The sequence below is a fragment of the Zeus faber genome, assembly GCF_960531495.2.
Source record: "Zeus faber genome assembly, chromosome: 5".
In the NCBI taxonomy this organism is placed as follows: Eukaryota; Metazoa; Chordata; class Actinopteri; order Zeiformes; family Zeidae; genus Zeus; species Zeus faber.
Window position 1 is genome coordinate 21880365 of NC_137192.1, and position 22666 is coordinate 21903030.

Below are 22666 nucleotides of genomic sequence, written 5' to 3' on the forward strand. Positions count from 1 at the left end.
TCTACATTCCAGTTTACACTTTGCAATTAGAAAAATAGAGCAGAGTCCTAAAAAGGAATGCGAGGGGTTTAGGAGCGTCGCGTCAAGACGCTTTCGTGACGCTGATGCTTCATGTGACCTTCCACATTGACGAACATGGCCGCGCATCTGAAGCATTGCCGTGCCGCTTTCGTGACCCTGACGTGTTGTTTCTGGTGTGGGTCTACATAAAACGTCGGAAAGGACAAAGTTTTAAAATATTTTTTAATATAAATGAAATTTTTTGTATAAAAAAAATTTGAACATGCTCCACACACTTCATTAGATTTCATTAGGTTTTACAAATACATCAGATAGCCAGGCACTGTTTTATTTTATTTTTTGTCAAATTTTCCCTTATTTTAGGATATGTCAGGACATAAAGCAGACATCATCAATCTATTTAATAACATACATTAACTTGCCATTTAATTTGGTCAGCACTCACATTTTATTCTGCAACACAAATGGTGTTGAAAGTAATACAGACGGAGGCATGGAAAGGAGCATACAACACAAATGACCCCACGGCGCTCTTCCCCAAAACGTTGGAGGCTCTTCTGTGACCGCGGAAACGCCACCCATTAATCTGCTCAGAAAGTTGAGATGGAGCGATAGAGATAAAATCGTACGACTTCCTTACCACTCCTCCTTAAGAGAGAGGATGCCTGAGGATAGAGGTAATGTTTAGCAGTGATTATTTCAAATTGCTGGTCCTGAACGCAGATCACCGGAGAATAATCTGGAGCATACTTATAATAATAATAATCCACCTTCGAGGGCATACTTCATCTAAATTCCCGCCCTAATGGACGGTACAACCACGCCCTTACCCTATGGCCTTACCCTTATCTGAGACCGAGAGGAAAGCTGGTGGCAGTGGTGGTGGAGACTCATCCTGGGCGACGGCTTAACCTGGGGGGTTACGGGGCTAAAACACGGAACATTTTAGCCATGAACCATCGTATCAAAGCACAAAAATGCGGAGGGCAGTGGCAGCCTTAGGCTAGCTGGTAATACAAATCATGGCCTCACTTTAGCACACATAAACAAAAAAATCACTCACTAGACCTTCACCATTTGAGACCAGTTTTTAACGTACAGTAGGCTCAGGCCCGAACATTTGCAACGACACTGCAACAGGGTTTGAACGCATTCCAAATATATATCTTTTTAAACTACACAACACAAGATGTTCAAACTGGCATGCTAAAAATCAGCAAAGACCGTTTTTTTTTTTTTGCTTTTTTGTTTCGTTTTTTTTTACAGTTGTAGTCATCATCATCACCGTCATCATTTTTGTTCAACGTAACGGAAGCCAGTCGAAGAAAAAACAGAAACAAAAAAACAAAAACTCAAAAACTCAAAACACATGGAGTCTGATACAAATACCTTGTGTCGGTGGAAACGACCACCCGGCTGCTGGATCTTCGCAACTGGAGAACATTAGGAAAGAAAATAATTTGATGTGACATGTTTGATGTGACATGCCTTTTTTTTTTTTTTTTTTTTTTTTGGTGTTGTCATTCTCTTCTGATGCCTCGAGAATTGGAATGTCGTTCAACCGACATCGAGCACACCGGAATTCTTTCTCGATCGCATTCAAAGCGCCGGCCCCGCGCCGCTCAGGACGGGAGGAGTTTGAGAGAAGTTTCTGGGTCCAGGCAGCGGTCGTAGTACACAGGAAACACCAAAAAAGTAAAGCGCTATCCCTCCACCTCTGGCTTGTGAGTCTCTGTTGGAACATAAACATTTTTACTTAATACTGTGGGTCCACGGTCCCTCGGGATTCCATCCCTCCCTCCGTCCCTGCGTCTCTGACACATCCGTCCCTGCCATGATTTCTCTTCTTTGGGCAGGAGGGGGGGACGACGACGACGACTCCCGGGTCCTCCCCCTTCGCACCATGACTCACGCTTTTCCGCCGGCCTTTGAATCCTCCCACATTCGCACGTTTTAACCCCCCGGAGTGTGGAATCCTGAGCGTCCGCGACGGCCTTCGTTCGCTATATCGCGTGGTTGCTGTAGCTGATGTACGTTTGCTTTGTGGAGAAAGCTGAAAGAGAAGGATCGATGGAGCAGCGTTAGGGTCAGAGTCGTAATGAGCCAAGGTGGACAACGAGATAAGGAGGAAAAGGGGGAGGTTGGGGGGAAATAGGTGAGTGTGGGCCTTGGCTATTTCGGTCCAATTTCCATGAATTAACAATAATGAAATAAAATTGCCATGCCACGGTGAAAAAAATATAAAAAGAATACAGAGGAAAACGCTCTGGGGCAATATATCTCCCTCCGAGCGTGGCCTGTTTTACCAGCGACATGCCGAGGCTTTTCCCGTAAGCCCGTCTCCACCCTGCATCTCCAGCGATCGGGCTTCCACTTCCCGGTCGTCTCCCCAGACCGCGTACGCTGATACGCTGGGGTAGAGCAGATAAACCCTGACATATTGCCGCCAGATCCAGGCGGTGGGGGAGCTGGAGCAGACAGGAATTTTTCAATTTCATCAAGCCATGTGTCCACACTGGCACTGACAATGACAAATGGTGCTTATTCAAATGGCCACGCACGGCGCAGCCCCTGTAAACGCCAGCCCCCATCTGGATAAATTGTTGCGCGCTATAAAATCTGGGCCTTTGCCCCTTCGTAACTTATCTCAACAAAAGCCCTTACTAACCCCTAAAAACATCAAACAGGAGATGGGGTGACTAGTTTGCATACTGCTAATACAAAATTGCTATTTACTAAATTATGGGGTATTTTACTGGCACATGCTTTAGGCGTCAGTATATAGAGTCAGAGTTGTCTCCATTAGTGAGGAAAGCAAAAAGGCAAAATTGTGCCAAAATATTGAAAATAAGCACATACCATTAAAAGATAAAGTCTATCTCTTTTGACAGACATGAACCGCCGGAACCCTGTCGGAGGCGAGCTGAGAGCGCATGATTTTTGACATCATTTAAGTAATTTCTGCTGACTCAACGGCTGGAGTCATTATTTCCCTCCGCCGTATAAATCCGCAGTCTGCCACCGATACAGTGGCACACGCCATTTTTATTGGTATTGAAATTATGGGGAGGCATGCTGTGAGGAAGTTTGAGTTTAGTTTAGCGAGAGGGTTTCATTTGCTTCTCGATAATTTACAGCGCTCTCAGAGCGGGTGTGAATAGCGGGAGGGGGAGGAGGAGAATGCTAAACAGGATGCACACTATATCCTAAAAGTGTCTACAGTCAACACCAAGACAACAATGTGGACATAATGACAAGAGGAAAAAATGTCCTTCTTCACCGTGAAGTGCCGCGGGACAAAGGCTGTAGTTGTGTCTTTGCAATTTCTGTAATGCCAAATTGTTTATGTGAACAACAGATCTCATATTTCATAGCATTGTTCTCCACGAGACAACAAAATGAATGAGAATCCTGTAATGGATTCTGTCTGTCTTGCAAACCAAATCTACTTGTTTTTTTCCTCAAAATGAATAATGGAGGTTAATTTCCTAAAACCACTGAAGTGTTTAATAACACGGGCCACATTTGCTAATAAGTTTTGATTTTTGTACTCCGGCCTTCATCTCTGAATTATAGCGAAGTGGTTTCTTTCTGTTTTGTTTTTGTGGGAACATTCAGAGCTTGACGGACAAAACATAAACCAGGACAATGTACGGCAGGCCCGCTTCCTCTCCTCTCAGTCCTCCCCATTGCTGCTCCGCTCTCACTTTGTGTCTCCAGGCTCTCGCACAGCTCCGTCTTGGCCTCCCCGTTGGGTCTCAGGCTCGCCTTGGGGTTGAACTTGTTGGACATGGTGGCGGCGGTGACCACGGCTTTGAGGCTCCGCGTGCGCTTGGGCACATTCTGCTCCGGGTGGAACAGCACCACGTAGACCTTGGGCATGTAGAGCATCCCCAGGGACACCGAGGCGCTCAGGCTCACGGAGATGGTCAGTGTGGTCGTCTGGATGTACATCTGCAAGAAAGAAAACACACACACACACACACACACACACACACACACACACACACACACACACACACACACACACACACACACACACACACACACACACACACACACACACACACACACACACACACACACACAGACGGTTAAGCTCTTTTCTCAAAGCATGTTGCTGCAGCGTCCATGTTTCCGTCGAGGCGTGTACGACTTTTTGACATGAGATTTGTATTGATTGCTGTCTGTTGGTTAGTAGGCGGCATGGAACAAATCTCATCTGCCGTGTGTCATTGTAATTAGATTTCCCAATGACCCACCGGTTGGTCACGCTGTCGCTGAAGTAGTTCCTACTGATCCTCTGGAAAGAACACACTTATACAAACAAAATATCCTCCAGAAGAATCTTCGTTAAATCAACATCTCATCTGCTTTTATGGTCATACACAGATGAACCCAAGGCCCCTCGTTTGTTCGATATTTTCCACGGAGCTGACCGCGTTTTAACATGGCCGTCACGTCACGCTGAAAACAAATTAGGTTACAGCGGCCGATTGCATCCGATTCAGATTCACAACAAGCGGGCCCATGAAAAAGAAACAACCTCATGAAAGTTTTATACATGACTGAACCTTCTGAATCGTGGGGGGAGGGCTGGTGAAGTACAAGCCTCAGTCTCTCCATTTTAATTGTTTGCGCAGCGCTGGCGAATTAATGACACCTCTTAATGGTGCCATCGAGCAGGAGGTGAAGTTTCTATACATGGTAGTACTTACTGGCTGTCTGATCACCCAGGAGAGGGTATTAGGGTCGTAGGAAACCGGAGATGTCCTCCGATTGCATTGCCTCCTTTGCATTGCCTGGCGTTCTCCCTATACACCCTATAAGCTCACCCCTCAAAGGACTAATGGCAATAAAAATCAATGATCTCCTTCATGCATCGGTTATGTGTTTTTTCTGAAAGGACAAAATGTAATACGCTTTTACCATTGGAGTAGAAACTGGTGCTTTTAACAGAGGCTGTTTACATCAGTGACAGGGGGACCACAGTGGGACTGTGCTGACTTTACATTCACACCGAGTAGCATACAGCTCCCCAGTTGTGACCTCTGCCTGTTTCTTGTGTTTGTTTTCATTATTTGTGGCTCTCTGCGGTGCCTCTCCCTCCAGAATTGCTGGATCTCATCTCAGCCAGGCCTTGTACTAGGGGAGACGGAGGGATAGAGCGAGAGATGGAGAGGTGGATGATAAATAAGAGAGGGACAGCTGCATGAGCCGCCTCCCAGCTGTAGACAGTGTGCTTGTGCACATCTCTGGGCTCGGTTCACGTGCTGCCTTAGGGGTGTGCTGCAGAACCCAAGCTGTCCTCATAATAACTAAAAAATTAAAGTATATTTTGCCAAATAACAGCCATTTAAATGTTTTTTTTTATGTGGAACCAGAGTAACATGTAACATGGTTATATAACAAATACATTAATTAATTAACAAACAGGGGAAGAAAATAGTTAGGAGGAAATGCCCTTCACCCCAAGGCTGATCAATCCCGGCCTCACTGAATTATGGGGCATAACATCCCCAAACTGGTTTAATTTTAGTCTGTGTAAGTGAACAATCAGCTCCAAACAACCGGCGTTGCAAGACCCCTCTGCTACGAAGACTAAGAAGCCTCGTGGAGGAGGAGCATCACAATTGGCGATGTTGGTGGGATTCCTGTGGTATTGCTTTAGCGGATGCTATTTGTCGCAAATTGTCCAATGTAACGGATTTGGCCTCTAAATCATGAAAATCCAGTCTACCCCAAAATATTGTTTTGCCATTTTCTAATACAGCTGCGTTAACATCGATTGAACAATGCTACAATTCTTCCCTGCAAGCTTCCAGGAGGTGACCTGTTTTTAGCGGCAGACTGGCTGCTGTTGACTGCAGCCGGCTCATTAATCCGGCTGCTCCTAAGAGCTTTGTACCTGGGCATGCACAGATAATGTGGATCTGATAAAAAAAAAAATACGGTGTATTTTTCACACGTCTATCATCGCATTGTCATCAACAGAACCTGCCTGAGGCAAAGTGTACATAGGAGAAGCAGGGTATGGCAACACTAACGAGCAACTAGGAGAATAAAAAGGGATCAAATTGGAACAACATGTGATGGCAGGTCCACAGAGATCTCGACTTCACTGCCTTCAGACACTGAGCAACTGACACTGAGAGTCTTCTGCAAATCTGATAAAGCAAGATTGATCTGAGGGTCAATCAATGTAACAGGACGCTACCCTCAGCGAGAATCACTAGAGGGCACGTGCTTTTCGATATAAACCATTGAGTGCATTTAAAAGGCAGCCAATGTATCATTCCCACTTTGGGTTGAGAAACCACATTGTCTCTCTCAGCACAGCAAAGCAATAATCAGTAGTGTAGCTTATTGCATGAAAATACCCTATAATTGTATTCTAATTAAACTAATAAACAAATGGAAGCCTCAAGGGACAACGTAATGGAGCTTCATCTGGGGAATGTCATGAAGTCACATTGCAATACATTGGCCTTGACTGGCTTGTTTGGCCTGTTGTCTGCTCACAAGAGAACCAGGGGCTCTCAGCTAAACGCTAAAACCCTAAAACTGCCCTCTGGAAATTAAGAAGTTACTCTGCATCCTCTGTTTTGTGTCATTGATCCTTATTATCAATCATTGGGCCTGTGGGACACTACACTAGTATGAGTAATGTTGTTTATCTTTGGGTAGAACAGAGGGGGGGGCAGCAAATGAATGAGGAGCTGGAGAGGACTTGTCAGGAAGAGGCTTGCTAGGATGAACAGGATCGTGTTGCGGCTGAGCTCGTTTAACTTTCGCTCTTTGTTTGACAGCGTAATGACAAAAACTGCAGCTTTTGCCATTACGCTGACTGCTGCAATAGAATGATGGATATTTTGACCGAAACAAACAAAAGCGCCACGTTTCACGGGACCAATTCATGCATCGCGATGCCAGGACGGCCTTTGTGTGGGTTGATTGAATTTGAATCGAGCCCATTGTGATCAGACCTCTTCCCCTCGCGTGCTGTTGTCGGGGGTCCTTCCTCCTGCCTCTGTCTATGAGACAGGCCCTCATTTGGACCATTTCATCAGGTAAGCAGGTGTCACATCTATACCCGCATCAAGCATCTAACCCGGCCATCGTACTCAGAAGATGCACCAGATGTCGCCCGTTTGAATGATAGAGAAAGTCTCCAGTGGCATTCGTTGCATTTATCCTGACACCGGATGACAAATAAATGAGTGTCCTCGCAGTGCTGAGGCCTGCTGTAAAGTGGTGATGAGCGCACAGGCGGACAGAAACGGTAAATCAAGACCCAGAGGAAGTGGAGCATTTAATTGCTCCGAAAGAAGTGTCAACGTGGGTAGCTGTGAGGCTTTGTTGTGCCTGTCATTTACAGTAGGATGATTATGAGGTGTGATTGCTTTGACATGTTAATTCCTTAAAAACCAACGTTGTTTATGTAACAGCTCAGAGAATCTGTCATTGGTCTGCTCCGGCTTCATTTTAAAGTCTTTTGCACGAGAATTTGCCCGGTATTTCTGCTTTGCGACAGTGAAGAGCCGCTTTACGTCAATTCCAACCTCCTGCTACATAGTCATAACCCTATTAAATTCTAGACTTTCAGATGCTACACCCACAGACCCCGAAGGTCTGGTCAAAGTCATTTTGAATGTGATCCGCCCAGAAAGCTTAAGAATAAACTAAAAAATAATAATAATCATCAAATAAATGCTACACATTTTCATGAAGCTACAATTTCCATTTTGTCTGGCATTTTATGTCTCACCTTGCCAAGCTGGAGGTGATGGTGGAACTTTTCCTAATGATTAAAAGTGAGACTCTCTCGCAGCCATTGTGCATTTGGTTTTCTACAGGAAATCATTAATGAGCGGCTAATACAATTTGGAAGGGGACGGGGGCGGGGTTGCCAGGAGTAGCACATCTCAAATTTAGCCCCAATGAGAGGAGTTATTCCAGGTTTTTCAAATTGAATTTGTTTCAGGGATTGTGAGAGGCAACAAAAGTAGGGCTTTACTTTCCCATCAAAGTTTCCCCCTTTTCCTTCTATTTTGCAATTCAAAACCACACCAGCTAATGGATTACCTCATTCTCAGAAAAGGCTGATGTTTAATCTCTTCACGATTTAAAAATTCTCTTTCATCTTCCGAGGCAGGAGATGGAATGCTTAAACAAAGAACACAGTGATGTGCCCTGCTGCTGCAGCAGCGTGCACGTTAACAAGTTGAGGGAATGTAACAGCCAGGCTTTGTTTACCTGGCTTAAATGCCAATTAAAGCTATTGATCAGAACGTTATGCCCGCCTATATTATCTATAACAATAAGGCCTATCGCACTTTTCAAAAACACAAGATGTAGAGTGCTTCAGAGAAAAATTATCTGAAAAAAAATGCAGTTAAAAGACGGAACAACCGTACTGTTGTATACATATTATTATAATTTCAATTCATCATAGACCGAAATATCCAAATACATTCATATTTATACCTAATCAATTCCTGCATCCTTACTGTCACTTACCCCCTTACATAGCCCTTTCTTGTAATTAATCTTGATCTGGTGCGTAGAGCACATTTTGTATATTGTGTATATATTGTATATATACACAATCTGTATATATGCACAGTGGAGTCCTTGTCTTCTTGTTAAGTATTACTTTCCTATACTGCCTGTGTGGGGTGCACTACACTGCACCAACTGTACAATGATAAATGCCCTGTACATGGAAAAGCACTTGGCCCAATAAACAGAATCAGATTATTTTTCTGATTCCAAAGCTAACCCAAACATTAATTAAACTAGTGAGTAAGCAAGGAAGGAACACATGTAGCATGCACTGTATACATGTATGGAGAATAGAGACAGCCAGACAGACAGACAGACAGACAGCCAGACAGACAGACAGACAGACAGACAGACAGACAGACAGACAGACAGACAGACAGACAGACAGACAGACAGACAGACAGACAGACAGACAGACAGACAGACAGACAGACAGACAGACAGATAGATAGATAGATAGATAGATAGATAGATAGATAGATAGATAGATAGATAGATAGATAGATAGTGAAGCAGCAGCGTCACAGCATCATCTATATCTATCAGCTAATGAGAGGCATATGATGCAGAACTTGGAGCAGGTTTATAACCAGGCCCTGCTCCCTCACACCGGGAGATGATGACCAACTGCAGCAAGGAAACAATTAGGCTCACCTTCTTTAAACCTCGGCTGCATCCCAACTGAGGACAGACTCGCAGAGTAGGAGAAGAAGTGTGTCCGATAAGTCCAAAAGCAGAGGCTGGCGGCTCATTTCAGAGAACGTTTTTTTCTCTTAGTCGAGCGATGGAATTGATTGGATGTGGTTTGACCGTCTTCCGTTGAATCGGAATCGGAAGTATACATCATGAAATGGGGAAAAAACTCCACTGGGCTAAGGGCTGTGAACTGGTTGTGGAATTTCCTTAATGTGTATAGTATGTGTGTATGTAAATGTGTAGTCTGGAAACCCCCATAAAGATATACTCTTTATCCTCAGTCTCTAGTCAAGATATCAAGATAGTGCTTCTGTTTCAAGATGCCTATCCGCCGGCTCCGCTGAGACTGTGCTTTTATTTTTATTGTTGTTAGTTTTTGTTATTTTTTCTACACCTATTCATCTGCGCTCTGTGCACAGGACCACAGCCAACTTATGGACATTGGATTAAGGATTCCTCACCAGTTTCCACACTTTTTATCCACCTCTTCGTGGCTGGAGGAGATTCTGCGAGGTCCGCGTCAGAACCGAAGTGGAGACGCGGCGCCCCCCAGGAAAAAGAGAAAACAAGCTGGGAGGCGGGCTGGAGTCTGGAACGGACTGAGGGCTTGGGCACATAACCCACCTCTACCCAGTGTCGTACTTGCCAATGTCCAATCTTTGGAGAACAAACTGGACGACATCGGGGAGAGGATCCGATTCCAACGGGACGTGAGAGACTGCAATATCCTCTGCTTGACTGAAACATGGCCCAGGGTGACGGACCAAATTATTCAACCTAAGGAATCCTTATCCACTCCACTTTTATGGATAAAACAGCCGAGTCCGGGAAATCCAAAGGTGGCGGGGTCTGTTTCATTGTCAACAGCTGGTGTGACCTCTTGTATTCCTGCTCGCCTCAACTGGAGCATCTGATGATCATGTGTCCATTTTACCTTCCCCACAAGTTCACTTCGGTCATTACAACGGCAATCGATTTCCCTCCACAAGCTGACACCGACACAGCCCCTATTATGGCTGGGGACTTTAATAAGGCGAACCTCAAACAAGTTCTGCTGCACCTCCATCAACACATCTCCCGAACGAACATTGGACCAACTGTCTGGCAAGTCAGACCATCCCACTATTTTCCTGATACCGGAGTACAAATAACGCATGGTTCGGGAAGCTCTGATTACGAGGGAGGTCAGGAACAGAACGGTCCAATCAGAAGCATCGCTGCAGGACGCACTGAGTAACATCGACTGGGATGTCTTTTGCTGCACCGCATTATGTCGTCAGCGACTTTACAGAAGTGCTGATTAGCTTTGTTGCTAAGCTAGGGGATGGTGTGGCTCCCATTATTCAGGTGAGATCCTTTCCGAACTGGTAGGTGGACAAATCCACGATCCCATACGCGATGCACTGAACAAACACACCGCTGCTTACAACACGGGTCTTGTGTCGGGGAACATGGACAATTACAAAGCACTGTCTCACCAACTGAGGAGAGCTGTGAAAGAGGCAAAGCGACAGTACAGCGACGGAGTTGAGTCTTAGTTCCAGCTGTCTGACACCAGACGCATGTGGCAGGGATTACGGACTGTTGTGGACTACAGATGCAGAGCTACCACCACGGCAAGTGCTGACACTTCATGGCAGAAGATCTGAACTCATTCTTTGCCTGCTCCAAGGCTAATGGTGCTAGCATTTGCATTAGCCCTGAGGTTAGCACACAGAACAGAGTTCCGCCGCCAGAGGTGAGCGCACACTAGGCAACTCATATGCCTTTTCCACAAAGGCATTTTGAGGGCCGCTTTGGAGCCGGTTCCTAATCTGGAACCAGTGCTTTGCGTTTCAACAGCAAAATAACCGGTTCTGGAACCCGAAAACTGGTTCCAGAGAGGCATCACTTTGAAGCTGGAAAAGAACCAAAAACCACTTACGTCAGGGGCTTTGTGAATTTGTGACCATTTTTGTGACCGCTCGAGCTCCCGCAGTCGCTCCAGTGCAGCTTGATCGGCAGCGCTTTCACCTCGGTGGTCATAAAATGCTTTGAGAGACTTTAAGAGAATTACATCTTCTCCTTTCTCCCAAGCACCCTGGATCCATTACAGTTTGCCTACCGCTCCGATCAATCGACGGACTATGTGAGAATGCTGTTCATTGACTATAGTTCAGCTTTCATTACCATAGTGCCCCCAAAATTGGTTATAAAGCTCAGGGAACTTTGACTGTACACCTGAATGTGCAACTGGGTCCCTGACTTCCTGACCAGCAGACCCCACCATCACCATGTAGTGAGGGTGGGCTGACACACCTCAATCCCCTCACCCTTAACACATGAGACCCCCAAGCCATAGTCCTGATGCCTCTGCTGTACTCACTGTATTAACATGATTGTGTGGCCAAAAGTAGCTCCGAGAGCATCATGAAGTTTGCTGACGACACAGTTGTGGTAGTCCTGATCTCCAATAATAATGTGAAGGCCTACCTGAGAGAGGTGGAGGACCTGAAACTGTGGTGCCAGGACCACAGCCTCGACCTGAACGTCTGCAAAACCAAAGCGCTGGTCATGGACAGAAGGACACAGCAGAGTATCTACATCCCTCTCACTATCAATGGAGCCCCAGTATAGAGGGTGAGCAGCTTCAGGTAACTCTGTGTCAATTGAGAACCTGACATGGACAGTGGTGAAAAAGTCAAGGCAGCGCCTTTATCACCTCAGACGACTGAGGAAGTTCAGTCTCTCCATAGATCCAGAAAACCTTTTTTACTCTGGTGCGATCGGGAACATCCTGTCATCACCGCCTGGTATGGGAACTGTTTCTCTCAGGACCGCAAAGCCCTACCGAGAGTGGTATGTTCAGCTTAGCATACCACCGGGATGACACGCACCCCCATGTAGGACTTACACCAGACGGTGCAGGACCAGGGCTAGTCAGGCAGACGCCTCCGAAACCCCAACACCAGAACAGAGAGACTCAGAAAGAGCTTATCCACTTTTCCCCCAAGCCATAAGAACACTGAAATCTGTCACAACCGAGGACCCACCTCAAAAATACTGTGTTCAGCTCACTGCTGTAGTGACATTTATTTGATATTCCTCTGATATTATTTATTATATTATTCTCAACTTGCAAACATTGCACAATGTACATAGTTTCGGTTGTTGTGGATTGTTGGTATATCTCACAGACTTGTATAGTATTAGCTTGTAATCCTTGATATTCATTTTCTCAGTCTGCAAACATTGCACACAAACATTGCACTGTGTGCATAAACATACACATTTACATAGTTAATGTGGTTGATTGTTTATTATATTTATATAGATTTTTTATTTGATCTTACTCCTACTTTTAATTTTTTTATTAAATGTTTTTGTTTAAATTTGTTATATTTAATGTTTTTTCTATGTTTTATACTCTGCCCTGCAATCTCTGGAGTTTCCCTAAAACAAATACACATGCCGCTCTCCGCAGGAGAGAGGTACATTTAACAGTGATAACTGGCGCTGTGTGGCTTGGCAGCTTGTCTGCTTTCTAGATAACCAAATCCTCGCACAACTGTACACCGAAAAAGAAAGAAAACAGATAATGACAACACAAAATAAAAGTTTGCGATCATTTTAGTTGCTAAACGGTCTGTATAATTCAGATAAAGCACACTACTGGGGAGTGTTTATTTGGTGACAGTCATCCGTATTGCTGTTGACTGGAGAAATTATTTTTCCAATGCTGAGCATGACACAATGCGCACACTCTGTCCCCTTCAAAACATTTGTCACATAGGAAATTATCAAAACCCGTCTTCCAGGCCAAAAATTTTGACACATTGTGTTGCTTTAATCCCAAAGGGGAGAAGGTGAGGATTAATTTGTTGCATCTGTCAGAACAGTTCTGGCATCGCTGATAGAGCCCATGCCAGGACCAGGCTTTTCCTTTTGCCAGAGTCCTGAACCCTTTCGAAACCAAAGCCAAGATACCCCTTTGAACCCAGCCGACAGAGTTCTACTGCACTATGGTTGTAGACCTCGGCTCGCCTTCCATGCACTCTAGTGAGTACACGCATCCCAAGCCGAGACTCAGTATTCACGTCCGCCATTTGGATCCCGTTTGACCTGTAGCCTCCCAGTGCTCCCACTGGATCGGATCTGGGGCCGTGGTTCTTGAAGGCAGACACATTGATTTGACATGGGAATACGAGTGTGAACTTGTGGTTGTGTAAACAGCTCACAGGGCCGTAATGCAATGTGGCATACGGCCGTCACAAATATCTGAGTCACAGGCTTGCGTGCTTGTTTAACCAAGTGCCTGCAGAATTAAAAGACCCTGCATCCCGAGCTCAATCCTTAAACTACATTCAAAATGATGTTTTCTATCTTGTTACCTCCCCTTGGAATCAGGACTTGGACCATATAGATTAAGTCTTCATATTCCTCGACGGAAAATAGAGAGCTCCAGTGGTTACTGGAAAGAAAGTTGGAAACAGGCAGGGACTATTTCTTCTGATGTTACAAATTCTGGTTCATCGGGGTCATGGTCCATTAAATTTGAGTTGTGTGACCTGGTAACAACAAGCCTGGTCTGTGTCCAGGGTCCTGGCTAATGGCTTTTCAGTGACGTTATTTTCAGTTGTAAGGGCAAGGTAAACGGTGTAATTAGGTTTCCTCTTTTTTGTTTTTACGATTTATAGTTGCTCAACTAGACTGCTTATCAACTATACCGTATAGCTTAACCACCACATGCTGCATAATGGGCAAAGACAATCTTAGGAATTTCACACCATTTCAACAGTTTCTAGTATGACTGGGGTGTTATCAAAGGGATTTAACAGATGATTTTGTAGGTTTGGTTAGACTGTTGTTGTCATTGGTGATGTTAAGACGTCGTGGTTGAGATATTGAAATCCAAGTAAGGGGGATGTAAAGAAAAGTGCGTTTTCAATTCCATTTATGACAAAAAAGCTATTTTGGTGGGGAATTATCTAAACTTTAAAGAAGGAAAAGGTCAAAGTATTATCTCGTGTCTTATTGCAGTTAAAAGGTTCAGCTTCAGTAAAACTGGAGCTTTGAAAATTCTATACAATTCAGGCTGTTCACATTTAATCCATGGATCCCGGACACCTGCCAATTTCTGCCATGGTTAAACTAACTTTCTCAAGAAATCATGAACAACCCAAGAGAATACCATTAACATGAAAACACCAAGAGCCACACAGAGAAAGAAATGTAGCTCAGGTGTCACGCTTTTTCATGCTCATTGTCACGAAAATGTATCTATTGAATCGTGTCCCAGAGCACTATTGTCCGACTGCTTTCGTGCTACACATAATGAAATTTAAACCAGTTAATTGGAATGGGGAGGTTTTCTTCGTCTTCAGAAGGGGGGTGGGGCATGGGGAAGGAGGGGTGGTGCAGATACGTACACTAAAAACGAAAACTAACCTGACGAAAGTGGGGAGGTGGGGGAACCATGGATGTATTCCAATTTCAAATGCATGGGTTTCAATTTGGTTCTGATTTGCACAAAATAAAAGTGTAAAACAGGTTTAGCTTTTTCTCAATTGAATGGTCTATTAAATTCAAGGTGTACATATCTGCGTGCCCACCCCCCCCCCCCCCTCTCATTCCCCATGGCCCCACTCCGCCTTCTAAAGATGAAGAAAATCTCCCCATTCAAATTAATTTGTTTAAATTTCATTCTGTGTAGCACGAAAAAAGTCTGACAATCGTGGATTGTCCAACTTTGTCTGCTTGTCCGCTCATACAATCCGTGAGTATGAGCACGAAAAAAGTGAGACAGAGTTGTATATAGCATCTACACTGTAATTACTGCAGTGAGAAAACAAATGGGCAGTAGCATGAATAAGGAAAAACAGCCTCCATCTGACCTTTTCTGTGGACTGCGAGGTGCCGAAGAAGATCGGGATGAAGGCCAGCCAAATAATACAGGTGGTGTACATGGTGAAACCAATTGGCTTAGCCTCGTTGAACGTCTCTGGGACCCCTCTGGTCTTAATGGCGTACACGGTGCAGGTGACCATGAGCAGCATGCTGTATCCTAGCAAGCAGATCAGCGACAGGTCAGAGATGTCGCACTTCAGCAGACCGCGAGCCATCGCTGGATTGGATGTCCGCTGGTCCTCGTAGTCGATGATGGCCTGAGACGGGTCAACTCCGAACCAGATGCACACCCCAAGCAGCTGAACCGAGGCCAGGGTGAAGGTGATGACCAGCTGGGATGCCGGGGAAATGAACCTGGGCGCACTCACAGACATGGAGCCCTGCTCAAAGATGCGGTAAATGCGGTTGGTTTTGGTAAGTAACGCTGCGTAACTAATGCTCATCCCCAGGCCGAGGAAGATCCGTCGCAGGGAGCAGATCCCCACATCGGGCGTGGAGATCATTAGGAAGGTGGTGGCGTAGCAGAGAAAGATGCCGGTCAGCAGCACGTAGCTCAGCTCCCGGCCCGACGCTTTCACTATAGGAGTGTCGTTGTAGCGGATAAATGTGACCACCACAAAGACGGTGGCACTAATTCCGGCAATCGCAATGAGAACTGGAATCACCGCCCACGGAGAGCTCCACTCCAGCTTGACGATGGGGATTGGGACGCAGCCTGTGTGGTTTTCGTTGGGCCGCAAATCAAAGCGACACATCTTGCAGGTGTAGGTATCGGCCTGGTACTGATAGCCATCACAGCGCTCGCAATGCCAGCAGCAAGGGATGCCCTTCACTATCTTCTTACGCTCGCCAGCCTGACAGGCCTGGCTGCAGATTGAAGAGGGGACCTGACGGACACCACCTGGCCACTGCATCGACCGAACCTGGGCAGAAAATAGGGGGAGGATGAGAGCGGCTAAGAGGCAGGGAAGCAGAGAAACAGACATTCTGACACTAAAGGAAAGGGGATTTCACAACTGCTATTGATTCTAACCTTTATGTAATGGATGAGTGATCAGTGACTTTAGGTATTTTGGGCTCATCAGAAGACAATGATTGATGCTTAACCACAGAACCAATATGGAATGCCAATATTGTACAGGTTCATTCATAAAGTCCAGCTTTTATTTCCTGTTCTGATTGAGCAAAGATTTACTAAATTAGTGACACATTCAAAACATACTTGGTCAAGTAGACATCATGAGCGATGAGGGACTTATATAGATTTGTATTTCTGAGGAGTCTTTTTTCCTAATTCTTAGACAGACAGACAGACAGACGGACAGACAGACAGACAGACACACACACACACACGCACATACTGTATGTGTTGGAAAGAAATGGAGGTCTGGTTACAGAGATAAACATAATTCGTCTTTCGGAAAAAGAGTGTATTTAGGTGATTATGTGTTCTTTCAAAGGTGGTTGTTAAACTCGAAGCTGGTAAATTTGTTTTGAAATGTACCTTTAATTAAGAGCTCAAAGAATACTAATTAACGTAAAGCAGCTTTGGAGTAAGAACTGGCATAAACCACAGAAGTTTCCCACAACTAGCTTACCCCAAACATCACATATGCACACACCTACATATAGATATATACTCTATATATATGTATATAATTTATTTACTATTTTGTATAGAAAAGACAATGGTCCGCTCCATACACTTCATGCTTTTCATTTTTGTCTCCCCTCATGCCCAGGGCCTTTGTTCCTTCAAACATAACTTGTGTGGACCCTTCATGTAATTCATTGTTATTATACCATTACTTCACTACGCCCTCTGCCCAGAAAATTGTTTTTGGAAGTCAGCGATGGATGCTGTCTGAAGTGATTAAAGCAAATGTGTCCGTCCATCCTTAAGCTCTTGTAGCATTCTTTTTTTAAATCACAATCCACTGTGTTCATCATTTAAAGCGCCCTCTGGATATTTATACCTTTCAAGATGCCACTAAGCAGTATCAAATGGTTTGGGAGGAATTACTGTGCAAACACAGCTGCAGAACTGGAGACAACAGCTTACAGAGAGGATTTCCATTGTGAAGACTAACATAAATGGAATATTTGAAGGGAATATGAATGAACATGAATGCCGTCAAGCATCCTGTGTGCCGCCGGAGTGTGTGGGTATGGGAGAGAGAAAGAAAAGCTTACATTAAGATGGAGTTGATCTGTCCAGTGGCCAATGATTTTGTACTCGGCGGATCTGTTCCGGATCTGGTACTGGTAAATCTCATAGCGCCCAGGAGCGTCTCCGTTTTCATTGAAGAGCACGGGGTTGCCAGCGATGCCTACATGAGAGAGTAATCGTGTTATTTACTTTAACTTCAGTTATCCAAGCCCCTTTTGGTGATTTTCTTTGCAGTATGCATGGGTGTTTCAAGGCATACTGCTAAAATAAATTATTTTCAGAAGACATACAAAAATACACTTTTATTATTATGATGATGATGATGATGATGATGATGATGATTATTGTTATTATTATTATTATTATTATTATTATTATTACTATTATTCAGGATTGATTTATTCAGTTATTCAGCTCAAAAACCTTAATAACAATTCCAGAGAGAGAGATTTTCTTTCTTTCAGTCCAAATAGAGTAGACTCATTTCCAGGTCCACTGTAGGAGGTTCCAGCGTCTGTTTGGCAACAAGTCATAGCTGGAGTCTTTGCATGTTAATTCTTAATCTAATTTGGTGTTATTTTCCTCTCTTGTACTGTAACTTATTTTAGTTTTGCACCAGCAACCTCCTGGCGACGACCCCATTTGCCTCAGTGACTCCACCACTGATTTTAGATTCCAGGGTCCCCAATCTGAGTGTCACCAAGTATGCTGTATTGTTCCTTAAATATTACTTTACCCTTGTTCTGTACTTAGACAAGCGCTAATTGTGTGGCAAACAATAAAGTGAATAGACAATTTTGAGACGCCTTCCCTAACTAAATGTAGAAAAGCAGTAACAGAATGTTGAATAGTAACACGGAAACCGGGGACCCTTGGTAAGAGTTTGCACAAGGTGATATTCTTGGAAGATCGCTCTTCAACATCAAGCCTTCCAAATAATTCTCCCTTCCTAGGCTGATCAAAGTTGTCTGCACACAAATCTCTCTTGTTTTGAATGGCTTATTATACAGTTAGCCGGACCACAATTGGCTTCCCTGTGGAAAAACAAAAGGGGGAGAGAAATGTGGCCAATCGCCGTGGCTGAGTTTCTGCTGATGAGTATTATTTCCCGCTCTTTGTTTAGCTGCCGGGGGATGCAGCGCGCTAATCCACATCTAGATGAGTCAGCCCTGTTGGATTAAGGCGTTACCGTTTTACTCAGCAGCGCCTGTGTGACAATGCAGCCCACGCCACAAAGCACTCACTGACAGATGGAGGAGGGAATCCAGCACCAGATCAGATAGCCAATATGGTAAATAAATAAACATAAACCTACTATTACAATGTGGATATGTCTTACATTCAATCAACGATCATATCTGCAATTTCCCAATACTTATACTAATAATAATAATAAATAATAATAATAATAATAACAATAACAATAACAATAATAACAATAATAACAATAATAATAGCTTTTATTTATATATCAGCTTTCATGCACAACATGAAACTCAAAGTGCTTGACACATGAAACGATCAAAATAATGAGATCAATGAAAAACAGTGTCAGAGTAAGCGTCCCTCAGTCTTGGATTTAACTATCGTGACGCCCAAAATGCAAAACATTAAATAAACCCACGCGCTCACTTTTCTTACCGGCCTTGTCTTTCTTCCTAACAACTGTTTCATTCTCATCTATTTCCTAGAATTGCCTGGACACACATACAGTACACACAGACATTCACCATGACTTTCTCACACTGTTGGCTAAATATCTCTCCATTTAAAAAAATACTTTGCAGTATTTCCAGATCAACAATGACCTTCAACCACGGGCCGGTCGCCACACGAGAACTTCTTTAAACATTCACCGTGAGTTTTCCACATCCCATCTCTTACCTCTTAACTTCTTTTAACTCTTCTTAAACTTTTTTAAAAATTACATTAATAAAAAAACGACTTAAAAACAGCAAAGAAAATAGAAGGACCAATTTAAGGCTGAGCTGAAAATAACCGTTTTTAGCATTGACTTGAAAGCACCTACAGAGTCTGCCTCTCTAATATCCTTTGGTAGCTCCTTCCACAGTTTGGGAGCACTAGTGCATGCCCATTCAATATTAAAGACTTTCTGAGACATTTTAATGGCACAGCTTAACAAAATGTCAATGATTCCGTCCTGTGGTCCACAATGGAAGAAACTGCCGGTTAAAATTCATACAGTGGGGAGAGACAGTCTTTGTGACTCGGTCACAGAGCCCTGAAGCCCCGCCCCCCACTGGCTCGCTGTTCGTTGTTTATTAAAAGTTTATTAATATTACATGTGTCGCGCGTCCAATTTACACCAAATTCGAGACTGCACAGCCTTGGCTCCCCAGCGATACACCCGCCAAGTGTGAAGCCAATGTAGATGAACGGTTGTCGAGCTAATCAAAGGACATGATAATCAAAGAACATACAGACAGAAAGACAGACAGACAGAAAGACAGGGATTCCTTCCTTTATAGTTAGATTAGATAGTTAAAAAAGGCTGCTAAAAAAGGGCATTGCAGTGGTCCAGTCGACTTGTAATAAACACATGAGTTTGCTTTTCAGTATCTACGGCCCAAAGCACGGCCCTGGGCTAGGAAGGGCCGTGCTTTGGCATTGTCTGCCACATGGAAGAAAGCTGTTCCGCTCGCTTTCTTAATATAAGATTTAAAACTTGAATTAGAATCTCGAGTAACACTTGTTACTTCTGATGTGTCCAAGGGATTCAGCTTATCAAGACTTGCACAGAATTCCTCCCTTTTGGCTTTGGTGCCGACCAAAAGGATTTCCGTCTAATCTTCACTTAGTTTCACTCATCCAATCATTTATAGCAAGTAGACCGGTAGTGAGAGCACATTCGGCATCTGCAAGATTTGACTCCACAGAAATATACAGTTGTGCATCATCTGCATTGTTATGTGAATGTACATGATGTTCTTTGATAAAATCGCCAAATGGAAGTAAGAAAGGAAAGGACCCAAGGCAGCTCCCTTGTGCAACACCATAAGTTAAATCATGTTTCTCTGATACGTGATCCCCAAAACGGATGAAAAACACCAAAAAGACACAACCAGTTCAAGACACATGAAGACAGACCAACCCCATTCTCCAGACGATGTATGAGAATATTGCGATCAATGGCGTCAAAGGCTGGGCTCAAGTCCTAAAGAACAGCAATTGAAATCTTGTTGACGTCCAGCTGGGTCTTCATTTACTCATCTTCATTTACTATTTTGGTGAGAACAGTTTCTGTGCTGTGATTGTCTCTGAAACCTGATTGAAATTTCTCCAAAAAATTCGTTTTCATTCACAAAGTTATACATTTTGTTACAGACTACTTTCTCAAGTCCCTTACTTAAAAATCTATCGATCCATCTATCCATCCATCCATACGCCATCTACTGTATCTATCTATCTTTCTATCTATCTATCTGTCTATCCATCATCCATCCATCCATCCATACGCCATCTAGTGTATCTATCAATCTATCTATCTATCCATCCATACGCCATCTACTGTATCTATCTATCTGTCAGTCTATCTATCTGTCTGTCCGTCCGTCCGTCCGTCCGTCCGTCCGTCCGTCCGTCCGTCTGTCTATCTATCTATCTATCTATCTATCCTCCTGGTCAATTAGGATTAAGATCAGCCGTAAATTGTCTTGTAAAAGTTGTAAAATTTCTCGCTGACTCGACTAACCTTTGACATCTCATCTCACCCATCAAACCACCCTGCCCCGTGAAGACCTTTTCAGACTGACTGTGATAAGGGGGATACACAAATAGACTTGACTGTCACACTGCGCAGCTTGTGTATTGGGGACTGTAAGTGCTCATAAAGGTACCATGCTGTCACCAAAAGAAGGCAATGAATTGCAAACGCCTTCATGCCTTTGAGAAGGCAAATTCCTCAATCCTACCAGCGATGCTGATGTGATTATATTTAGAAACTCATAGCCTCTGTTGGTCACGCTTGGTGAGCAAATTGACGCCTATCCAGAGATGGATGATTGCCCACTTTGCCTGTTACCATACCCAGTAAATCAATAAATTATTTCCTTCGCAATGCTGGAACCCTGGTCTCGCCAGGCTCCCTTTAGCCTGCTTTGTGAGTAAAGTCAAGAATTCAGGCGGCGCGAGGAGAAAGATCCGTGTCATCCCTCCGGAGGTGATGCCACGCTCTCTTCATTTAAGGAGGAGGATGGAGTGCGGTGGGCCAGACTGGTCAAGGTCTCAGTTGCAGATGAGGAATTAGGCCTGTCATGTGGCACAAACTGCGAGTCTAAACAGCGCTCTAACTAGTCAGGGGCTTAATGAGCTCCTCAGAGGGCTGCGGCACTGCGGTGGGCTGCCATGCGGTAATGCGATGAGCGGGGCCACACAAAAAGCAAGCCCATCGCCGCGGACTGCCGTGTAACACTGTGGCCCGGTGTGTCCTCCCCCCTGATGCGGCAGGACTCGTAGTTTGCCCGTCGGCTCCTGTCGATCCCCCCAACGCTGTTAGGAATGACACGAGCGTGGTCATTAATCCAACAACACGTTCTGCTGGGAGGGACCATCAGGACGCAGCGGCGGAGGCGGCGCAGCTTGTTGCCCTCCATGCCGGTCATTAGCACTTTAACGACCTGTGCACGGCGGAGACGTGCGCAATTTACTAACGATCTGCATTTCAGGAGCGTCGCCGTCCTCCCTCCTCAGCCACCGTCCGTTGCAGTCACTGTAAATAAGCCTCTGCTATGGGTAAATGGGCTCAAAATAGTTTTCTATGGCCTCTTTAGAGATGCATCTACTTTCCTTGTCCACATATTAACCCTTAAAAAGCACACAGGTGCTGGGGTTACAACAGAGGAAGAAATAGTGGAAGGGAATCTATAATAGGACAAGAAATGACTCATTTGTTTTGGTTTCAGTTCCAAGATTGAGGTGATAATATTGAAAATAGCATGTGACACTTTAAACCACAGGCCTCTTTTGTCGTTTTCTTATTTAGCTTCAAGTTATTTTCTTTTATGAAATCTATGAGCAGCATTTTTCTGCGTCAAATAAAATCGTTCCAGCTCAGAATATGTTTGTGTTGAAATATTCTTTGTGCGACAATAAATATTCTCCCCTCAGTGAGAGCAGAGAGAGAAAGAGAGCGAGAGAGCATGAGAGAGAGAGCGTGAGAGAGAGAGAGCGGGGGGGTTGTTCCACCCTGGCGAACGGTGGTATCCTAGGGTGGGTGATAGTGTTGAATCTACCGCTGTTCACAATGGAGGAAAAACACTTTTCTTTCCCTTTTCAACTTTTCTTTTCTTTTTTTGTCCTCTCCAGCTG

The 22666-nt window shown here is 44.3% G+C and overlaps 1 protein-coding gene across 1 annotated transcript in view; it reads right to left on the reverse strand.

Annotated features, from left to right (window-relative positions):
* Positions 1-294: 294 nt before the first annotated feature.
* The window catches only part of LOC307231067 (metabotropic glutamate receptor 4-like), a 153771-nt gene continuing 131399 nt past the window's right edge, over positions 295-22666 (reverse strand). The window contains exons 7-10 of the mRNA XM_080001616.1: positions 17362-17498; positions 15156-16091; positions 3729-3975; positions 295-2074 (exon numbers count right to left, since the gene is read on the reverse strand). Of these exons, the coding sequence (XP_079857742.1) occupies positions 2025-2074; positions 3729-3975; positions 15156-16091; positions 17362-17498 (1370 nt within the window). The 3' untranslated portion in view covers positions 295-2024. The remainder of the gene's footprint in view (positions 2075-3728; positions 3976-15155; positions 16092-17361; positions 17499-22666) is intronic.